This window comes from Anopheles cruzii, chromosome 2, assembly GCF_943734635.1.
Source record: "Anopheles cruzii chromosome 2, idAnoCruzAS_RS32_06, whole genome shotgun sequence".
NCBI lineage: Eukaryota > Metazoa > Arthropoda > Insecta > Diptera > Culicidae > Anopheles > Anopheles cruzii.
The window spans coordinates 11,750,614-11,767,277 of NC_069144.1; the positions used below are offsets into that span (position 1 = coordinate 11,750,614).

Below are 16,664 nucleotides of genomic sequence, written 5' to 3' on the forward strand. Positions count from 1 at the left end.
CGGCCGGGGCCTTCGGTGAGTAAGGTGTGTGTGTGTGTGTGACGCGCTCTGTTGATTTATCTCTGCGCCGTGCAGTTGAGGACACACATGTGACACACAAAGGCGCCCCCTGTTTTCGGGGGGGCGCTACGGGTTTAAGTGATCAAGCATACACACCCGGGAACGTGCAGAGAGCGAATTTGTCGTGAGAAACGTTGTCGTGTCATTAGCGATGGAAGATTTGCAAACGCGCCCAACAGAATCGCGATCGCGGAATTTGCGGAGCACGTCAAACGACAATCATGTGACTTTTGCCGTGCAAATACCGAACCAACAATGCGCGTAAGCCCCCACGGTGTGTTGTGATAAGAACAACAGCCAGCCAGCCCGACAAAAGGGAAGATTAAACAGTGCCAAACCGGATCGAAAACCCTCGAGGAATCTCTAGCCTTCGGGCGGCCTTCAGCCTACCAAAATTAGATGTCACCTTCAAGGTACAGGGCTTGCCATTGAGCCGGAAATGTGATAAACCGTTAGCTTAGCAGCGCACACGTGTTTCAAGTCGCGATCGGTGCGAGTCACGACCGTGAGCGCAATTCTAATTGACTGATAATTTTAACACCATTTTCACACGAACGCAGCGAAGTGAAGAGCCCCTATTTCTTCAACTAATAACCTCAGAACTTGGGCTCGAAGGCTCTCTTCTTTACAAAGTACACCAAAAACGAACGCTAGAAGCATGCAACGTGTGCTTATTGATAAATAGTCCACGGGGGGTTACTGTAAACAGTAGAGTGTAACCCGCGCGCCCACAATCATCATGGCTTGGCTCGTGTAGTGACGGTTCCAAAGTGCACATCAATGACCGATTTAATTTTCCGTCGATCGCGAAAACCGGTTTCCGGGAGGCGCGAGAGAGCGCGCACACGGGCGGCACCTCCCCTTCTAAGCGAGCACGTGATACACGCGGTCACGATCGAGGTTTCAATGACGGCCGCGAAGTACCCGCGAGCCGCTCGTAATGGCAACGGTAGCCTCCGCTGAGTTGCGCTCTTCCGGTTGACATTGGGAAAGTGCATTATGACCTAATCAGATGTTTTTTTTTTCGCTTCGCCTAATGGGAATTCACGTACGATCGCGAGAGCAAGAAAATTACTGGGAGATTTCGAAAATCCCCCCATATCGGGATTCCGGTCCCCTCCGTCTACCTAATGCTTCAATACGACAAACGGGCGACGATCTGCTGGACCCTTTATACACGGAGGAGTCAGTCATCATCCCGTGTCTGGTGTGTCTCGGTCATGTCAGACACGGCTCAATTGTTGCCTGGGCCGCAATTCGATAGCATTCGTTTAACTCAATTAGCTCCCCCTCCGCTCTGCTACCCACTTCGAGGGGCTGCGGGATGATAGGGACTGGGACAAATGATCGTAGACCCGGTACGGCACGGCGCGTGGCACGCCTATCGTGACAGCAGAACCCGTAACGGGTAGCTCTTCAATGCGACCTTTTGCTGCGACAGACGAGCGCTTGACACATCATCCGCGATTTCATTGACTCTTAACCCTTCGGGGACCGCGCGACGGGAAGGGATCGTTTGCATAGTGACGGGTGCATTCACACTGTGAGTCAAGGTATAAATAGCCGAAGGGCGATGTGCACCGAGCGCCTGGATGCCCAAATTTTGCGCCTGCAAGAGAGGGAGGGAAGAGATAAATGCCAACTTACCATGTCGACGGTGACTTCGCCGACTTTCGTCGCGCCATGCTGTTTGCGGAAATTCTTGATGCGCTCCTGCTCTTTCGGGATCTTCTCGACCAGGACAGCCTTCAGGTCTGTGCTGTCGGATGCGTTGCGCACGAACGTTGCGATCGCTGGCAGGACATTCTGTGTCGGATCGGGGGAGAAGAGAGAAGCGAAAATTGATTAGAATTCACGAACGATCGGGATGTGTTGTCGGGTTTTTCCTTTGCCGACACCGACGCAAAAAGAACCGGCGGCGAGAATGGGACGACGAGAATGCGAAGATACACTGTCGTCGTCCGTGAGTCTGTGGGGTCATTTGAAGGGGTCTCCTTGACGCGTAACACACGCAAAAGTCGTAAGAGCGCCGACGGTTGCGCCAAGCGCGGAGCTATATTTAAATGTTGTACGTGAACACACAACAGAAAAACACGTCCGTCGCTTGAGGATTCCCTGATTTTTTTCCCTCCTACAGTTCGCTATTTTCGAGTGCTTGTTTTGTTTTTATTTGTGAAGAGGTTTTTCAGCCGACCGGCCTTACGGAAATTATTCAAATTTCTTCTTCAAACAACCTCTAAAAAAGTAACAGAAAATAATCTTATCGTTTCACCTTGGCACCGGGGCAGACAATGCTTGGAGCCAATTGGACAGTATCGCGAGCGATAAGCCTACAGGGTGTAATTAAGGTGGACAGTACTGTATGGAGCCCGACTATTTGGACTACTAAAAAAGAAAACCTGTTCTCCTAGAACCATCATCAACGACCTCCGGAAGGTGACGTCTTCCTCCGCCGTTCCGGCGTTCAACGAAATACGTAGGCCACCTACAAAAGAACCGGTTATTCGATGGCGTCACAGTTCATTCCGATTTCGAGTGGTTACGCGGCCGTCAGCAAATCACAGAGAAGCCCCTCTTCGCGTCCAGCAAACAACACACGCGAAGGTTGAAGATGTCCACCGGAGGGGGGGCACGTTAAACAGCAACAGATTCAGGTCATGTGCAAAAAGAACCGGTGTGACATAACACACCCCCGTCACCTGATTACCTAATGGTTCTAATGGTAGGCCTCACCAGGCGGCGGATCGATCGATGCATCGGCATTCGTCGTCGGGACAAAAATAGAGTCGAAAGCGCAGGGCCCGTAACTTCCGTGTTCTAATCCTTGCTGGGGACTACTTCTTCACCCCTGTTCTGAGCCAAGCCAGGTCTAAATATAGTCAAAATCCGGAAAAATCGAACCGAAAAGGAGCGATCGGAAACAGATAGGAGCTGGCAGTTTGCCTGTACCTTGGGCGCTACGTGACCGATTGATGGGCCTTGTCCTTAGTTAGACCTCCCTGCCTCTCAGCAATGTCAGCCCCCTACGAGACGCGCAATCGCACACACATTGTGTGTAGATCGCGATCTGCCGAAGAATAGCTAGATTTATGGAGTCCCCCTATTCATGATCACCTGATCGCGCGCAATGCAGCGCCACCGTTATGTGTGCTCGCGGTGTGTGTGTTTAATCGTCTGGCGGTTGCGCTACGCAACTCGCGCTCAACGTCGGTTGATAGGAGATTTCTTATCAGCGGTAGAAACTGCACAGGCTGAATGGTTTGGCCAGTTCGGCCCCCATTCGGTCTCTGATAGCGATTATGATGCCAGAGAAAACGAGAGAGAGAGAAGGTTGCCTGTGGATTGTCTTGTGCGAGGAACACACTGACATTGACACTGAAGGTTCTCTTGGCGGGGCCATTTGAATTCCCTGTTCGAGACCGATAGAAAATGCGGCCAAAATTATTTCAACAATGGTTTCGAAGCGGCGTAGTCATTTGCAATGATAATGGGAACCTGAACCGTACCGGAATCTGACCCAACCAGAGTCCAGCACCCGCTGCTTTGGGCTTTCAACTCCAACGACCAGTTGGCCCTGGTTTCGTAAATAGAAAAGGCGGATTGGCTTTCGAACCTACGGGAAATTCCAATTTAAGAAACCGATTATCTAACCATTTTCCAACCGCTCCGTAGTACCTGCCATCACCGAATACCTTCTCTGTTAATGATGAGTGTGTGTATTAGGGAAGAGTGGGGGCGATATTCGAATTCCTCGGTTTGTCCACTCCAAACCCGGTGCTGCGCTCGGAAAGCTTCTTGCTCTTCGCTACTTTACACAGCTATCTACGACCGCCATCGAGGTTGTGCAATAATGTTCCGCAGCAATCAGCATCGAAGCAGCCTACGGATGCACTTGATAGTTAAGTGTACGATTTTTTCGCGTGAACCGTTCCGCGAAGCAACCTTTGATTAAAACACGCTTCACCCGCTTCCATGCCTCCGCCTCCGAACCCTGAACCTTCACGATTCACGGACTGCGGCGCAGCAAGGGTCCCCGTTTTACACGCAATCAAACTTTCACATGGGAATTCGAAAAATAATAAATATCGCGTTCCCGCAAGCTGGCTGGGCACGGATCCGAACCGGGTTCCGTTTCCTTGTTAACATTCACACATGCATTACGTCCCAGGAGCCTTTTTCGTTCGAAACCGAGCTGGGGGTTACGTAATGAATTCGGACGGTGGAGTGCGAAAAACCGTACGCAACCGAACCCCATGCACCGTCTTCTTTTCTACATTTTTCGGGTTTTTTCAACCAAAAGTCACATCACGCACGCACACGCACACACACACACACACACACACACACACATATGTAGGCAAGCGTAAGGCCACGGACCATTTTTTTCTTTTTCTAGAGATCCGTTTTCGGTGGGGGACAGAAACTGTACTGGCGGGAATGCACCGTTATTCACGGATTTTCGGCGATCTCCACCGCCCAGTAGGGATTCATCGGCGAAGTTTGGCACTCTGTGGCTGCTGAGATTGTAAAATCTGTTCGCCCAAAACACACGCGATTCACTCCAGAGCGAGCGAACGAATTGCGGACACGGAGGCAACGTGGACGGTCGATGTGTGATGACGAATACCCGATATCATGCCAGAGCGGTTCCGGGGCTGGGTGTTGGGGGGGACTCACCTTGTTAGTGGCACATGCCAGCTTAGTTGAGTAGATACGGCTTAAGGCCATTGCTGATTATCGTTCCTGTGAGCGAAAAAAAGGAGCGATTAAAACATTTTGCAATAAGGCGTTCGATGCGAGGGTAGCAGGCAAGCGGAACTCAGCACAGAAACCGCGTGGTGGCCAATTTGTTTCCGCCACACTTTGATCAGCCGTAGCCTTCTTCGATAACGTACCGATTTGTGGAAGAAGGGTCTGCTCCTAGCGGGCAGCACAGCGACGATATAAGACGATGGGATGGCGAGAGCACCAAGAAAGACTGACCAGCGAAAAGCACACGCGCGTTCCGTCTGCCTGAAAAACCGCCGCTGCGCGCGAGAGATTGTACAACTTCCTCACCACTACCAGCTCACTTGAGCGCGCACACCGCCGTACACTGTGTGGGAGAGCTTCACTTCTGGTACACATACACAACCCCAAGCACACGCGGTCTCCATCCGTCACTTTCTTGCTCACGGCAGCGCACATCATTGTGCAGTTTTCACAATAGTAGCAATAAACAATTCACGGCAAATTCACAATAGATGCAAAATCAGCTCGCTCTCCCACACGGAAATGTCAGTGGTAGTAAACGTCACTCAGCAGCGTTACGCCGTGGTGCTGTTGGCGCCAAAAGCCGGCTAACGCGTGTTGTGCGTAACGCTAGTTAACCCTTCGATGACTATTACTGCTATTGTACGTCAATTTCTGGTACTTGAGGCTCCTATTTTGCATACCAGCATGGCGACGAAGCAATTGTCATACTCGAAAATGAATGTAGAACCAAATTAAATGCGATAAAAATATCATTCATAATCCACTCTGTACACTGAACCTGTGAACTATGCGGTGTAAACCGAAGCCCTTACCTCCAAGTAACGCACAAATCGACGGTTAATTCTGTTTCGAAGATACGCTGCATAATTGCGATATTTTGCTCATATATATTGGTATAAGGCTCAATATTGGATGCCACAAGAATGAATGTAGAATAAGTTTTATTTTGCGTAAAATGTTGTTCCAGTATTCGATATCCTTAAAATGCACGATCAACACAACACCGTCGATGTCGATCGTTCTGTCTTTTCGTAAGCTTTTAGCAACACAGTTGCGCGGCTGCAACGAAAAATATCAAATAAACAACACGCGGCAGCTGTAAAGAGGTGTTTTTTAACATGTGTCTTCTTTCGCTGCGGACGCGGACGGCTAAGCTCGTCCTGGAATACATCACATTGAATCGCTAACACTTGAAGGCGCACGCGCTTGTATAGGCCACAATTTATCGACAACTGGTAATGTGCGCGTTGAATAGTTTTACCTATTTGTTGCAGAAGTTTCCTGCCAACATCATCTAGCTACCAAAAATGTATCACCTTAGATCGATTATTGTTTGTAAAATGTGTTTAAAAAATCTTAGATTCATTTTTACAGACGCTCGTCTTCTCGTCTGCCCACCTTCCTTAAATTACGGTTCTTGAGAATACTGGTTGACAATAAAGAAAGTAGATACACTTTCTCATCCTCCTACTATCTCACTCTGCTTCTGCGTAAACTTTCTATTTAATGTGTTGTATTACTGTTGCTGAATGAGTTGAGACAGTGCCATGTTCGACGATGCCAAACTAGTAATAGGTGCGAACAGAACCGATCTGTGTTCTAGTAGCGGAGCAAAAGGAGAGATTAAATTTCATTGTGTCCGGGGTGGGGGAATCGAACGGCTTGCAATTTGTCCGCAACTACCCTAGTTCCAGTTCCACCCACGGACCGGAAGGTACACGATCCGATGCTAGAGCTGCTACCTGCTGTTGGCACTGTTGTCCTTCACATTCACCATGATGACATCGGACATGTCGAAGTCGGACAGACAAAATCATAAGGTCGTGTCGACGTTACTGTTCGAATCGGACGTCGGATTGTCGGGAGTATTTTGCGAGGACGGTTTCTTGTCCTCCAGATCACCCGTGCTCTTAGTGAGCTCATCCAGCAGCATATCGGTGTTGATCAGCCCCAGTACGGCCTGCTTGCTGATGGATCGCGCCAACAGTCGCGTCTTCCGTTCCATCTGCTCCGTTTCCGTTTCTTGGGTCTCGAACGTTGTCGTCACACGGTCCGTCTCGTCCACCGCGGTTCTATTCGAGCCGGCGGTTCCGAGGATAGGCACATTATCAGGATCGGTGGGACTCATGGGGATATATTGGTGCTCAAAGCGTCCCGTTTCGGGAGCCGAAGCCGAAAGCATCGACTCTGGTCCCGGTGGCGTCAGTTGCGAAGGGAATCCGTGAGCCACCGACGACTGGGTTCGATTGTAAGGTTGAGGCACATCGACCGGTTCACTGGGCTTCGGTGGTCCGTGCTCGAACACGCTGGCAGCCGTCGGCCGAGCATCGTTGTTGCCCTGCATCGACGTGATGGTCAGCTGTTCGTCGACTTCTTCGATGACCTGATCCGTGATGCGCATGCTGCCCATTGCCCGGTCCGGGACGCGCCCGGTTAGATTAGTAGAGCTGGCCGAACCGGGAAATTTGAACGGAACGGATCCTCCATCCTGCGGAGTGGCGCTGTTCGGGCGGCTTGATTCATCCTTGCTGAAGAATCGTTTCAAGGCCGACGTAACCGTGTTGACTCGCGACATTGTACCCGCAACACTGGCCAGGCTGGCGGCCGAGCTTCCGCCACGATTGTATGGTTTGTCGGAGACATGAAAATGAATACCGCTGACGTTATCATCCATCTACGATAGCCGAGAAACGAAAACGCTTGTCAGTTCCCTTCGAGGGCGACTCACTAAAGGGTTGCACATTCAGTGTATTGTTTTATGAAATGCATTGTGCCTCTTGACTACCGTTTTTCGTCTGCAAGTTTGTGCTTGTAGGAACTAGCGGAGAGCTTCCAGCACCGTATGTAATTTTGCGTGGCAACGTAAGCCGAACGAGAAGCCCCACACCGATTTGGCTAGCATTTCAGAAAGCATTCGAATGGGCAAATCCCAACCCAACAGCCCCAAGTTAAAGTCAGACTACAGGAGAGAGAATAGTTTGAAGCTTCGAGGACAGCCAGTGGGATTCTTATGTCACCGCGTTTTAAGAATGGAAAGAATAAAGTCATTTAAGGACAGCATAAGTCTTCGAATGTTCGAGAAAAAGAATTAACAAGTTAAGATTAGTTAGGATTAAACGTTAAACGAGATCATTGTGACATAAGCAACCACACCGGGACAAAGGGAGATTATTCATGCAATCCTAAACCGATTAGTAAGCGAGTGCAATCGAATTCCGGAGTGCATCGTTAGAGAAATGTGAAAAAGTTACAATTTTGGTGAATTCAATTGAGGATACAGCTCTTTCCGCCAATAGTTCCAAAGGTGTCTCCAATCTGTGGTCCAAGTTATCGTAGCGTTCCGGTAGCGCGCTATAGAGTATCAACCGACATTAACCACCGCCACCGCGAGCAGATGCGCAACCTTCTCTCGAGACGGTGCACAATTTAGTTTCAACAGTGTACGGCATGTAAGAAACTGAGAAAGTGATATGTGAACGTATAATCGCACTCGTTTGCTAACCTCTTCGTCAGGATTTTCTGGGAACTTATACTCAACACCCTGATTTTCTTTACCGACCATTTCATCGATGCGCACCGCCGTCGGTACGACCGGGATGACTTCCGCTTCCCGCTTCTTGACCACAATATCTGCCGTCGACGGAAGGGGCGGTTCCTCCCTGTCAGCGGCCGATGCCACCGTGTGCGGTAGCTCCGAGGGGAAGATTTCGTCCCAGTACTGATCCTTCAGCAGCTCCGGATGTTCGTGGTGCATTTCGTCCACGATCAAGTAGGATACCTGAAGGTTGCGATCCACTATCCAGTTCACCTCGAAATCGTCGTCGTCCTCCCCGAACGGATTGATCAACGACTCGGCCACCTTCAGCCAGCCCATGTAGAAGAAAAACTGAAGCGTCGTGAAGATGGGGAAGTACTGATCGATCTTGTTGACCACACCCTCGCCCAGCTCTTTCGTTTCCACCCACTGCTGGCCCATGACCGAGGTCAGGAAGTAGCTGTACACGGCCAGCGTAACGACCTGCGTGTACACGAGCGGTATGCTGATCGTGTCGTACGAAATGAGGAGCCCGCATTGGCCGCGGAACTTGTTCAGCTCGTCGATGATGGTTTTGGATGCGAAATCATCCCGACATCGTCCTTCCTTGCGGGCCCGCGTGACGATACTCGCCGCCCAGACTATCGGCAGCCAGTGCTTCGAGTGGCGCGGAAACTTTTGATTCAGGTGCGACATGATCTTGTGTTCGTTGTCGTTCAACAGACCGGCCTCGACCAGATGCTCGATCGTAGGGAAACGCTTCTTGACACGTGGCGAGATATTGGTCAGCACCATCGTGAGGCACAGGCAAACGTAGCGCATTATCGTACGGCGCATAACACGGCCTCGTTCATCCTACAAAATAGAAACAGGAAATGGCATGAGAACACGTCAATACGGGGTAATCAAAACTAGTCGTCAAATCTATAACTATCTAATTGATAATCCAATGATATCCTCGAGCCGACTACCAGTCGGTAGGTAAATATTGTCCAACACATTAGCGGTCTTCGAACGAGCAACACCTAATGAGGGACCGATAAAATCATACTGCAATCGGATATCCTGGCCGCAACGATACAGAGGTTAACGTTTCCCTCAAATTTTTCAAAGGTCGTGAACCTTATTCTAATGTCCTTTGGCGCTCCCCCAGCTGGTGGGGGCCGCCAAGCTAATCGCTTTCTAAACGCGGCACGCGGATTGTGTTGCGAGCGGGACACGGCACCAAACGGAGTGAGAGCAAATAAAAAAGCGGACTCCCGCAACCACGCCGGCAGTGGGCGCGCTGGGTGTAAATTATTGATTTGCCTTCCGCGACGAATGTGTGGCGCCGGTGAGACTGCGGAACCCTTTCTAACCGTATTACCTGCCCGTGAATGTTGGCGCTGACGAAAACGGCTATTGGGTCAGGCCAGGGAATGCTGGTGTACTGATTCCACCATCGCGTCATGACGATGGTGACGTAGAAACCGAGCACGAACGAGAGCGGGATCAGATTACTGTACGTGGCACAGTACTTGGCGAGTTCCTCAAAAATTCTAAAAAGTAAATCGGAAGAAAGTGTGGTTCTAAGCGTTGCTAAAATATTGACGTCGTCGTCCGTCTGGTACGTACCGCTTATGATCCTCTGACAGCCCGAAACGATAGGTTACGTTTAACACATAATACAGCAGCAGGAAACAGCTTAAATCTAACCAGACAAGTTTGTAAATACTTCCACGCCATCTGAAAGCAAAAAAAAAGATTATCAAAGATAAGCATTTTAACCTAATAAAAAAAAGATCAATCAGTCGTTGAGCCCGCCGCAGGCATCACAGTTCTGAACGGTAGAGCAAAGCAGACCAAGCAGGTTCCACATAAAGTGTCAATGAAAAAAAGGAGGTATGACCAACGATCTCATGCAAAGGGCGGAAATCGCATGGGAAAACACGAATCATCATCGTGCCGGCGACCGAGGAAGGTTACACCTTCGAAATTCATCACGAATTGGTGCGGGCCGTAAAGGATTTTCCCATGAGCCAAGGCCACACAGTCACCAGCCCCCCAGAGTGGTGGACAACGATCACTTTTAGCGGGCAGAACCGGTTTGACTGGGTTGGTGGTGTGAGCTTTTTAGTTGCGAATCGGGTTAGATGGCTACTAGATAAAGCTAATAATGTTCTTCCAATGCCGCCGTCTGTTCCTCTTCCGAGCAGAAACCGCAGAGAAGGGCTGCCATTTTGGAACCATTTGGGGGCTTGTGAGCCTATATTACCGGTTTAATGAACCGGAACAGATAATCTTTTACGGCGCGCTGTGCTTATGTGTCAGCCATTCAATTTCATGCAACTTTCCGGTGGCTTATTTCTCAGTCCTGTTGCGCCTCTAACAAGGGAAGCTCTGCCAATCTTGGCCGCTTTTTGTGATTGCATTGAAACTATCATCCTGTTTTTCTTCTGCCCATTACATGTAGCGGACGACCACTTGATAGTCACGACCAATGTGGGGCTTCGTGAAAGTCACACAACAACGGAAATCTCGCATGCACTTATCATACACACGAGGCAGCAGCACTACGGAACCAACCAACCGACAGTATCATCATCACCGGTCAATGTTTACCGTTGCCATTCAACCTTGACGTGATAATGTTCCGACAAAGAGCGTTTACTATTACCCAGAGGTACTCCACTACGTCACGTAACCAATAGGTAAAAAGTGATAAAATTTCTCGATAGATAGCACAGTCTAATCACTCCTGTGTGTTTCTAATCCAGATTTTGTTAAAAACACAACGGGCCTCGACGATGTAGGAAATTAACATTTTAAACTACAGCTTGCCACTCAGAAAACAACCCATGCTTAGTGAGTCCATCATGTCCCGTGTCAATTGGCATAAGTTTACGCATGCTTTCACATGATTGACGCCCAATAAAGAAGTGCATTAATAATTCATCTATTTCGGAGTGAGTGACATATGATCGTTTGATTAAATTGATTCATATTTAGAAATTAGTGTAACAGTTTATACTTTAACTAACCGGTGACCTCTCTAACTACAATCTATGACCAGCATCCACTGTCGACACTTGGCCGTCTCAAACAGACAAATGATCAAACGATGGGGTACTTTATGTACCAAAGTCGAAAATGTTTCAATTATTAAAGCAAGTAAGCGGTCACGTACCTCATCAACAGCTTCAGAAAGCAGCCAAACCCCCGGCAGGTGGCAACTTCCGCGGTGTAGGTCACAGTCATGGTGTTTCGCACTCAAATTTATGAGCGTTTCGCTTCGGGTGGCACTTTAAATCACTATTAATATGCTGCACTGTCCTCTTATCGCACTCTGCACATGTCACCTAACTTTATGAAACTGTAGTAGCAAGGAAACAACAATTTAATGAATACACAGCCGTGTTTAATCAGCCGCCACAATGACTGTCCGATGTTTTTGGGCACCAAAATCCGCCGATTATCCGTCGGCGGCAAGGCTAACCCGGTAGTGAATCACTCTTGAGCAAAACACAGAGAAACCCAGCGAACAGTGGTGATTGCACAAATGACCGGAACCGTCTGACCGTCGTCGTTTCGTTTGACCGACGACCAGCCAACCGCTAACTTTTGACGGATTCCGCGAAAAAGATACGCCGCCGGAACACTGCGCATACGGTTGCGAATTTATATGGCCGAGCGGCTTTCGGGTGCTTCTTGAATCTTTGAATGTTTCGAAAAGTTTAAACACTAGTTCTTCCCTAATAGTTCGGTTCTGGACACTGGACGACGAGAATGCAAACCTACCAAACGAAACATCCAACACTAACTAACGTTAATTAACAATATGTGCTAATCAAAATGTGGGCCCAAAGCCGCATAGGGCTCATAAAACGCGGTTCCGTCCAACGAATTTGGCACCGACAGGCAACATTCAACGACCCTTTCCCGTGTGCCCTTCGGACATTTACAACCGCGGTGAATGGAAGCTACATTTTTCCACTTTTTGTGCGTACCGGCGTGCCTTTATCTTGCCCTGACCCCGATCGAAAATGGAATTTGGTGGGTACGCGCTTCAGAGGCCACCTCCCCCGATGGCTCAGCGCTGTGAGAAGCAAGTAATTAAAAAAAATGTTTTCTTTTACACGATTAATAAAACTTTGATAAGTTTAGTCGCAAACGGAAGCAGACGTGGCGCGTTGAACACATGTCACTGGAAAACTAGCGACTTGATGACGACCAGCGAGTGGGGCTTCCTTTTATGATTGCTTTCGGGCGGCAAAGCATTCCAAGCGGACAAGAAAATCCATAAGAAAATTGCCATCCTTGGGAGTGGCAAAGAATAGTCTAATGATAATCATTACTCATCGACCTATACTGCGAGGTCTTTCCTTGTGGTGCGGACAATTCCGGCGGAGTGTTTTCCTTTGAAATGCCATCATGATTTGCTTTTACAAAAATTGAGTATGTTCCGTGGGACAACCAGTCATCATCCGTCACACGTTTCCAACATAATGGACCTTTGAGAGAACGTTGATCAGCAAACTCTGCGTGCAAATAATAATACCACATTAGCAAATCGTGATGTGTTCCTCAACAAACATCCCAATCATCGTCGGACTGTGCCCCGTACACGATTATTTGGTTCACCCGAGAAAGCGTGACAAAGAAGACGCGGCATCAATTTTGGGACAAGGGAGCGAACGCAAAGGGTCAAGGCCTGCGTTTCAGTGGCCAACCAGGCCCAATTCTCAATCATAAAACTTTTCATCCCGCAGACGGTGACCTAGAACGACGGTCCGGGAATATTTGATGCCATACTTTGGATATTATTTTTCCATCACACATATATTTAATTTTACTGTACTAAGTCAAGCTACAGAATCGGGGCACGAAAATGTCATTTGCAACGGCTACACTCGATTAATCGGTCTTGGGATCGTTCTCAACGCACTCTCGGTCGCTATGGTGAATACTGAGTCATTCTAGTGGGCTGCCGTTCGCATTTCCTCATTACTGCCTTCGCTGAGCGTGACACTATTAATTGCAGTAGGGACCGTAGAGTCACGATCAATTAGTTTTCCACCCGCTATTAAATAAATGCCAAGTGGCGGCAGCAGTTTATATCTAAGATATACATTTCAGTCACATTTTTCACAGCCAGGAGTGCCAGAATCGAAGCAAATCGTAACAAATGGTCTCTAACGATTGCGCCCGAGCCCTACGCACCAGGGCTAAGAACAGGCTCGTTTTGAAAAGCAACCACTTCAGCATCAAACATTAATATACAAAGAGAGTGCAGCACTGCGTTCGGTGCAAAATGTATTTATACGACAGATCTGGTTGGCCTCGGGGACAGCTGGACGGCTTGGATGGATGTGCGAATGTTAAGCGAATCACTGCGCGTCTCGGAGCGCTTTCGTACGCATTATAAAATAAGATATGAAGCCACAGATCGTTAGTGCTCAGAACATGATGACGGCAGGCGATCACGTTCATTAAACAAAGAGCTGTGTTTTATGCATGGACAGATGAGTTTTCACAGTAAATCGCGAGTTGTGTTTGCCAATTAAACCCACATACATCAAAGGTCCCGCCACTAGAAAATATTGTTCACATGTCGTACAATTTCGAGTTAATTGTAAATTCCTAAGGTTAACACGCACACGATCCGCGCCAATCAACACCAAAGTGACCGGGGGAGGACGACGCGCTATCGTTACATTTGGCACTTCCGTCCATTCCGGTTCCACGAGAATCACTTTTGGGCAGTCGCATGATGTCATCGAGATGTTTGGCGGGTTCATTCATCTCCCGATGCGTTCCTGATAAGTTACTTCACATTCGCCGACTGATGTTTTTTTCATAACCAACCGGACAATACACGAAACAAAGCGTGCGGGGCTTGCAATTAGCCGGTCGGCGTCTTACGCACGCTTTGATTATTACGAAACAGAGAGCCGAGATTTGTTAGGCTGGAGTTAGAACGCACACGATTGTGCAAATCGCCGCTGTTAATATCACACCACCGATAAACCGATAAGATAAACCGATGCACAAAGCAACTTACGACGCCGGCTACAGAACTAGAGAACCATTGTGCCGCAGAAATCCTTCCCACCCAGCACACTGAGATAAACAAAACACCCGCGCTTCGTAGTTTAACACGTAAACTTCGAAACACGTAAAATAAAATGCGTCCAAACGCGGCAAAAGTTTTTTTCTGTTTCGTTTTTGTTCTGATGTTTCTCTGAGAATCCAACCGTCTAACTTTGAACCTTCGAACCTGACGACGAACCTGACCAAGTGCCGAACCCTCACGAACATACGAAATCGCCGATTCGCGGAACTCACCATTTGGCGGCAATAATGAGCGACTGTTTTACTGTCAAACAAACCTTCAAAAGATGAAAGCTTGTCAGATGAAAGCTCTCATCACATTTCCGAAGCTTTTATCGATGTTGATTTCATCGCATTAAACATATGTAAATTCTATTAGATGGAAAGATGAATAAATAATAAAGCATTTATTCGAAAAACCACAAAAAAACGAACACCAATTAAACGTATTTTGTGTCTTTTTAAAGACAGTAGTCCCAGCTGTTGACATCTGACAGCTCGTGACGTTTCGATATCTCGTTCTCGTTCGTTCATAGCTATCTCGTTCATTCTTCTTTCACTCGTTGACGAAATCTGAATCGGCGTCCGTTCTAAGCGATAATTTCACTTAGTTCTCTTAAGTTTCTAAGTTCTCAAGTTTCTAAGCGATAAAATACAACTTCGCAGTTTATCAGTAAAGTGGAGAAGTGTTGGCTGCACGATGGAGATGCAGCGTTTCGAAGACGACACAATGGAAGGAGATTTCTTCGACGAAGATGGTTAGTTATGTTGACCTTTTTGTGAATAATTATCAAGTTTCCTCCGTGCCATGTGTTTTTGCCCCGATAATTAAAGAGGAACATCTTCGGACAAAACGATAACTACATACTGCTATCCGGCTATGTTTGTAGATCCTACAGTGTATGACTAATGTTGATGGAGCTAAGCTCCCTAAACCCCCTTGAGAAAGAGAAGTTAAGAAATTAATGTTCAGCGTCTGATGTCGGCAGATTGTTTTCTCCCTACTTAGGCGTCGCGTTTCTGTTTAGCTTCATACCTACAAAATTCAGTAGACAAGTTTTGTACCTCTTATTCGGTTGATTATAAAGCCACCTACGGTGCGGCTCGTTTCACCCTGATCCTTTCATCTATTGCTAATTGTTTAACTGTTTATATGATTAAATTCCATTCGTTCACATTTAGGGTTTAAACTGCATTTCGAAAAGGACATCACGCCTGCTGAAAAGCGGTTCTATATGCGAGCCTTTCCGAACGTCAGTGACATTGCCGAGGGAAAGATCCACTGCACAGCATGCGGCAAACACATCGGAACGGCGCCGATTGCCGAAGCCATCATCCGCAGACATCCCATCATGAAGGTTGTCCTCTGCCTCACGTGCTACGATTTCTACAACAGTGGCGAGTTCGATAAGGGAGAGGATGGCAGCGAGCTTTTCTGCCGCTGGTGCGGCCAGGGAGGAGAAGTGTTCTGTTGCTCGAAATGTCCTTTTGTGTTCTGCGACAAATGCATCGAGCGGAACCTGTCCAATCTGTGCGTGGAAGATATAGAGGGTAACGACCACTGGATTTGCTTCGTTTGTGCCCCGAGTATCACATGGCATGTGTGCGCCAAATACTGGGCCGTAACGAATTACATCGCCAAGCAGATAAAGTAAGTCTGGCTCGGTGAAGTACTTGCTCGCTTAAAATGCCCTTGGATCGCTAAATGCTTACTTTCTTGGTACTCTTTGCAGCATAATCAAAAGCAAGAAGTTGACAGACGCCCGCGTACAGAAAATAATGCAGACGGACCACTCAAAGTGCTGCTCGAAGACCTAAGGCGGACAAGGCACAAAATGAAGAGTCTGTCCTGCATGTGAAAGAAAAGCGAATAAAACACGCAGAGAATTCGAACACCTTCTACATACTCTATTAGTCTTTTTTTGTATTGGTCTTCCTCTTCGTAAAAAGTTTGTTAAAAACACATTATAAACTCCCTTCGCCATCACGAAATCAACCGCATGGCGAACACACAATCAGGCATTAGATTACGTCCAAAGCAATGGTACGGCGGTGCTTCTGGGTCTTACGGTCTACCTTTTACCAAACCGGTAACAGGATGCAGCACTTCAAGGAGGGCGGCAATTTTCCAAAAGTGACCGACTGTTTGGCAGCAACCGGCACCGGCACTGGTGACCTCTGTTGCCGCGCTGGCGAAACTATGGTCGAAGCTTTAGCTTTCCAC

General features: G+C 48.1%; 3 protein-coding genes across 3 annotated transcripts in view; 1 reads left to right on the forward strand and 2 right to left on the reverse strand.

Annotated features, from left to right (window-relative positions):
- The window catches only part of LOC128269125 (probable citrate synthase 2, mitochondrial), an 8,780-nt gene extending 3,700 nt beyond the window's left edge, over positions 1 to 5,080 (reverse strand). Inside the window, exons 1-3 of the mRNA XM_053006497.1 lie at positions 4,956 to 5,080; positions 4,738 to 4,803; positions 1,708 to 1,866 (exon numbers count right to left, since the gene is read on the reverse strand). Coding sequence (XP_052862457.1) covers positions 1,708 to 1,866; positions 4,738 to 4,788 — 210 coding nt within the window. The 5' untranslated portion in view covers positions 4,789 to 4,803; positions 4,956 to 5,080. The remainder of the gene's footprint in view (positions 1 to 1,707; positions 1,867 to 4,737; positions 4,804 to 4,955) is intronic.
- Positions 5,081 to 5,784: 704 nt separating this feature from the next.
- LOC128277514 (bestrophin-4-like) lies at positions 5,785 to 14,520 on the reverse strand. Its single transcript, XM_053015982.1, has 6 exons — positions 14,391 to 14,520; positions 11,517 to 11,702; positions 9,965 to 10,075; positions 9,717 to 9,888; positions 8,318 to 9,205; positions 5,785 to 7,489 (listed from the first exon to the last, which is right to left on the reverse strand). The coding sequence occupies exons 2-6, from the start codon at positions 11,585 to 11,587 to the stop codon at positions 6,629 to 6,631; spliced, it is 2,103 nt and encodes a 700-aa protein (XP_052871942.1). The 5' UTR covers positions 11,588 to 11,702; positions 14,391 to 14,520; the 3' UTR covers positions 5,785 to 6,628.
- Positions 14,521 to 15,013: 493 nt separating this feature from the next.
- Positions 15,014 to 16,317, forward strand: LOC128268148 (transcriptional regulator ATRX-like). The gene is made up of 3 exons (XM_053005172.1): positions 15,014 to 15,198; positions 15,623 to 16,091; positions 16,174 to 16,317. Exons 1-3 carry the CDS (start codon positions 15,141 to 15,143, stop codon positions 16,256 to 16,258), a joined length of 612 nt encoding a protein of 203 aa, XP_052861132.1. The 5' UTR covers positions 15,014 to 15,140; the 3' UTR covers positions 16,259 to 16,317.
- Positions 16,318 to 16,664: the final 347 nt, after the last annotated feature.